The 6,067-nt window shown below is 34.5% G+C and overlaps 1 protein-coding gene across 1 annotated transcript; it reads left to right on the forward strand.

Moving 5' to 3' along the window:
- Nucleotides 1-1,890: 1,890 nt before the first annotated feature.
- On the forward strand, nucleotides 1,891-3,291 carry LOC110037320 (rop guanine nucleotide exchange factor 1-like; the record flags this gene model as incomplete). Its single annotated transcript, XM_020741934.1, has 2 exons — nucleotides 1,891-2,241; nucleotides 3,091-3,291. Coding segments are annotated over 2 exons (552 nt in total), but the record flags the coding sequence as incomplete, so codon positions are not given.
- Nucleotides 3,292-6,067: the final 2,776 nt, after the last annotated feature.

Raw genomic sequence — 6,067 nt, forward strand, 5'->3', positions numbered from 1 at the left:
GCTCGTATTTGGATCCAACCTTAAAATGATCTGACTTGAATCCGGTTAACCCGAACTCGACTCGGATAATAAATGGTTCAAATTCTCTGACCCAAACCTGAATTGAAAAATATTTGGGTACTTGGATTTTTTGAGTCGAGTTTGAGTCGTGTTGGTGTGTCATGTCAATTTTGGTACCCTTAATTTTTAAGCCATATTTTTATGAATTCATGTTGCTTTTATTTATTAGTTTTGAGGATGCATTCTAATCACTATGTTTTTTTTTTGGATGAAATATACACATAGGGTTTTGATCAATTAAAAATCAAAACCACTTTGCAGAATAAGATCACAACAATTCAAGAAATTTGGAAAAAAAATTCGAAAATAATCACAGGAAAAAAACACCAAGATTTCACCATCAAGAAATTCCACTATGAATGAGAGAAAATACAGAGATACACTCAGATCAACTCTCTGCAAATATAAAAACTTACAAAACTTTGCTCCAACCATCTCTCAATCTATAAGTGAAAGCCCTCGTTGAAATTATCATCATCGACCTTCTTTTCTTCTTCATGAGAAACCTGTCTAGAATGCCACTTGCGAGATTGCAATATATCATCTCTCAAATCGAAGGCTTAAGAACCAAACCAAATCCTTTGCTTGGTGGCATAACCACACTCAGTAGCGGCATAAATATTTATTAGCTCAAGAAGATTCACACTACTAAAGGCCCGTGCGGCGTGGCTATGTCGATTGTGGCATGATTATGCTGCTCGACGTAGCTACGCTCATTTCGGCTATGCCAAGCCCACGTATAGGAGTGCTCCTTTGATGCGTTGGAATTCTGCCCTTTGGGTGCCAGTCTCCACACTCCAACAATATTCTCCTAAGCATACACAATATTTGCTAGAAATTATTTTGTACATGAGCAGCTCCGCTGCTGTCCACTTGCTGAGTCCCCCCCCCCCCCCCATCCCCTTGCCTCGCCTCCGACTGCCTGCAACCACAGCTTGCCGCCGCTGCTTGCAACCACCGCCCGCTGCTCGCTGCCCCTTGCTGGTGCAGCCAGCCTTCTGCTGCCTAGCACTCGCCTTCTAAATAAATTGTTATGTTATTTTCAATCTACTTCAAATAAAAAAAAAATAAAAAAATAAATAAATAAAGTCATGTGTTTATCTTACAAGAAACCAAATAGCCATAAAATATTTCAAATATATTGTAGTAAGAATACTATGCAAATTTTTTACGTTTTATTTTATTTTCAGCAAACCAAACAGCCCCTAAAGTAACTAAAATACATTATAAGACTAGCACTCTGTCAACCAAACAGCCCGTTGGAGAAATTTTGATACTTAGCACCTTATGTATCTCACACACCTTATCACACCTAAGCTTTCATATTTACATTCATATCAGAATTTTGAGCTATGTATGTAAATGCCCCATTAATTTAATTTAGAATCCGCATTTAATTACTGCTGCAGATTTAATGTAATCAGTTAATATATTTGTAAATCGTTGTTAATATTCTCAGTATGTTCAGTCCAAGCTTTATGTTGAGAAATCAACTAATACATGAGACCATTTTAGTCCCAGATTTTATAAAAGTGTTAATTTAGTCCCCAAATTATTTTATTGGAGGCTAAAATAGTCTTTATTAGGGACTAATTTAATTCATATTTAAAAAATCTGAGAATTAAATTGACACTTTTATAAACCCAGGAGTGAAAATGACCTCCTACAAAGAGTCAAAGGATTGTTTTGATGTTTTTTCAATATTTTAATATTAGTTATGTTACTACATCGGAATCATGTGATATTTTATTTATGCTTAGCAAGTTATATAGCCTTTTATTTTCTACTTTTTTTAGACTTTAATGTTATTTTTCTTACTTATCTTTGCAGAGTGGAAAGTCTTGTTTGGGTGAAATTATCTACCGTTACATAACAGCTGAAAAATTTTCAGCAGAATGTCTTCTGGACTGCTTAGATCTGTCGTCCGAGCACCATACTCTTGACATAGCTAACAGAATTGAGGCCGCCACGCATGTTTGGAGTCTCAAAAATCAGAAAAGAAATTCTCAGCATTCCAAGGGGAAAAAATCATGGGGAGGGAAGGTGAAAGGATTCGTTACTGCTACAGAGAGAAGCCAGCTCCTGGCACAGAGAGCAGAAGGCCTTCTCAAGAGCTTAAAACTCCGGTACCCGGGCCTTCCTCAAACTCTCTTGGATATGAACAAGATCCAATACAATAAGGTTATTTCAGCTAACCCAATCTCTCTCTCTCTTAAATTTGAGGGGCATTTATGCATATTCCACCCTATTCCTATGTATTTACATATCTAACACCTAAACTTTGCTTTTTAAAAATTTTGTGCCAACTATATCCGTCATATCATATAAAAAATACCACTGTTTGACATTTAAAATGTGAAATATGCATTTTCATGCAAAGTTAAGATGACATATATCTGAATACCATTTTTTCAGTTTTCCTCTCTTGCTCTTTCTCTTTTCCATTACTTTTTGGATGATTTATGTATATACCACCCAATTCCTATGTATTTATATATCTAACATCTAAACTGTGCTTTTTCAACTTATGACAATCAAATAATTTTTAGAAGTGAAACACACTTTCATGCATAGGGAAGAAGGATTATAGGTAAAAAAGATGAAGTTTAGGTGTTAGATTTGAGAATTGAGTGGTATATATTTAAATCTTTCTAATTTTCATTTGAATGTATTGCTTGCTCCTTATTCTTTATAGTTGCATTGTTATGTTGCAAGCTAGATAATCATTACCATACTTTATGGTAAAGGGGCATTTACTTCATACCACACAATTTTATGAATTTACATATCTAAGACTTAAAACATTCATATTTACATGCACACCATTCAAAATTTTAATATCACATGACAATGCGACCAAGTACCTTTTCAAAAAGTGAAATAGATCTATTCATGCATAAGCTTATGACACCAAGATATTAGATATGTAAATACATAGGAATTGTGGTTTGTATGTAAAATTCTCCAAGGTAAACTGTAAAACCTAGAGTTGCCTCTACCCCATCTATATGATACATTCCTTTAACGCAGGATGTGGGCCAGTCCATTCTCGAAAGCTACTCCCGAGTCATGGAGAGCTTGGCATTCAATATAATGGCGAGGATCGACGACCTGATCTTCGTTGACGATTCAACCAAGAAATTCATCGGCTCCGACGAACACGCCATGTTCAACAGAGGCGGCCGACTCGGGTGGATTCCCAATTTAAATACAGGAGAAGAGGTAATTTGATAGAATATTATATTTTTATTTTCTTGCATTATATTGATAAATATAATTAATTAGTTAGTTAATATTGATTAGTAGTCTTGTATTCTATAAATAGCTCGATTTGAAGCACATTGAGGTTCTCAATCTTAGTTTCTTGTCTCTATTTCTCTTCCAGCCAATTTCTAGAGTTGTCGGCGTCCTCAAATTGTCGATTATCAAGGTCCGAGAAACAATATTGTATAAATTGATGGGCTATTATTATAGAATGCAAGGCTGCTATTATTATAGAAGCACATTGAGGTTCTCAATCTTAGTTTCTTGTCTCTATTCCTCTTCCAGCCAATTTCTAGAGTTGTCGGCGTCCTCAAATTGTCGATTATCAAGGTCCGAGAAACAATATTGTATAAATTGATGGGCTATTATTATAGAATACTAGGCTGCTAATCATTATTAACTAACTGATTAATTATGTTTGTTAATCAAATACAAGAACTAAAAAATATAATATTCTATCATAGTTTTATATAATACCCCTTTTTAGTAATCCTTGCTCTCATGTTAATCAATCTGTTGTTTTGATGTAGTGAGCTCTATGTTCTATGTATTGTTGCAGCAGCTGTGGGCTGTATGCATAGTCTTCTTAATTGTCAGGTAATGTGGTTTCAGTGAAATGCTTCATAGTGCTTTTCTATTGATATTTGGATAGTAATATTATGTAGATATTAATGTCATTTAGATAGTGTTTTTTTTTTAATTTTTTTTAGATTGTTTTATTATTTATCAAATGCTGTGTTTAGTTATCAAATGCTGTGCTTTGTATAATTAAGGGTGTAAACGAGTCGAACACGAGATAGCCCAGACAGCTCGTGTTTGGCTCGTTAAAAAATACCACTGTTTGTGTTCAACTCATTTATATTTTGAACACAAAAAGTGTGTCTGTGTTCGGCTCATATGTTTAGTGAGTCGAACACGAGAGCTGTTCGCGAACAAAGAGTCATTTTGGCAACCATAATAATGCAACCGTAAGATGGTAGACGTTGGGGCAAGATTGAAATCTTATTATTTATGTTAAAATGTCACTTAAATACAATTTAATATATTTTTATTCAATCTTTATTTAATAATTTTAATGGATTATAAATCTTTGTAGCCAGCCTTGTGTAGTCAATTAAATTTTTTAGAAATACTAATCATAAATAACTAAATAAATTATATATATATATATATATATATATTGATGTGTGCTGCCAATATGAGCTAAATATAAACGAACAAATCTTTGTTCATGTTCTGCTTGTTAATATATCGAGCAAAAAAATGTGTTCATGTTCGGTTCGTTAACTTAGCTAACGAAGTGAATACAAATTTCTTCATGAGTTGTTCGAGAACAAAGAGTAGTTTTGAAAGCCCTAAGTATCATATTACATACTTAAATTATGATTATTTAATATATTCTTATTATCTGTCAAATTATTGTATTTGTTTGACATCTAATTGTAATTAAATTATCGCAGGAATATTATTTATAAATTGTTATTTAAATAAGGAAAAATTAGCTTAGAATACTGTGTATTTATTTTTCTAATCCCTAAACTTTAACATTTACATTAATACTCAAATATATATATTTTCTCTAAATCATTGTTATTTATAAGGGTTTGTTTGGGGCAGCTACAACTTATTGAATAATCTGCTGATAAGCTGGGTGCGGTGACTATTTTAAATTTTATTTTTATTTTTATGAAAAGCCAGACCTGAACCTAGATAGATGGGATGTGAGAATGTTATTTTCAGCATTTTCAAAACGCACAAGCTGTCAAAACACAGTTTATTAAAACAGATCAGGTGCGTTTTCAAAACGCCGCTATAACAAATAAGCTGCCCCAAACGGGCCCTAAATAAAGCCTTATATAATTTTTTGAACCATGGAATTTCAAAAAATGGATGAAAATGGGATATTTACATAGAGACTTCACAATTCCTTTGTATTTACATAACTACTAATTTTATTTTTCAGATAATTACATGAAAAGCACCAAAAATAGTGCTTTTTATAAATCAAACAATCAATTGAAGTTTTGATGTTAAAATGTAAATAGATAGGAATTGAGTAAATATGCGTGTAAATCTACCCTTTTAAAATTAGCGTTTTTACTTAATAGCCATCCAAAATTTTAAATATAATGAATTAGACATTTAAATATAATGAATTAGAAATATAATGAATTAGACACCTAAACTAAAAATTTTGCATTTCAATCCACAAAAATTAAAAATTCATGCAGCCTCAATATTTACAAGATCTGTTTTTTTTCTTTTTTTTGGCATATTTGACATCCCCTAAATTCTTTTCTCACGAAGCTAAGAGCAGGTCAGCACATCATCGAAGCCTCAACGTCTAAAACCTAAACCTCCCCACCGCCCACCGTCGTTGATCGGAAAACGCGGGACTAGCTTCTCTCCATTCGCACAGATGGGCAAGCTTCCTCCTTCAATGCGATCGGCTCCTCTCCCTCTCTTCATGCTCAAACCCCGACCCTCTTCTTCTCCTAATCCCCCGCAGTCCTCGCCGGCCCCGGTTACCCCAAAACCCCGACGACCTCCCCTCTACAAAAGCTCCGCCAAGAAGAGCAAACTGACCAAGAAGAAGATCGAATCAGCCTTCCCAGTTCCCTCTCCGACCCCATTCTTTCACTCCCCTTCCCTCTCCGAAGCCGCCGCTGTCCTCGATTCCATCGCCGACTCCCCCTCCTCCGCCGACCCCCACACTCTTCTCCACTCCTTCTGCAACACCGGC

The sequence above is a fragment of the Phalaenopsis equestris genome, unplaced genomic scaffold, assembly GCF_001263595.1.
Source record: "Phalaenopsis equestris unplaced genomic scaffold, ASM126359v1 Scaffold218720, whole genome shotgun sequence".
NCBI classification, from domain to species: domain Eukaryota; kingdom Viridiplantae; phylum Streptophyta; class Magnoliopsida; order Asparagales; family Orchidaceae; genus Phalaenopsis; species Phalaenopsis equestris.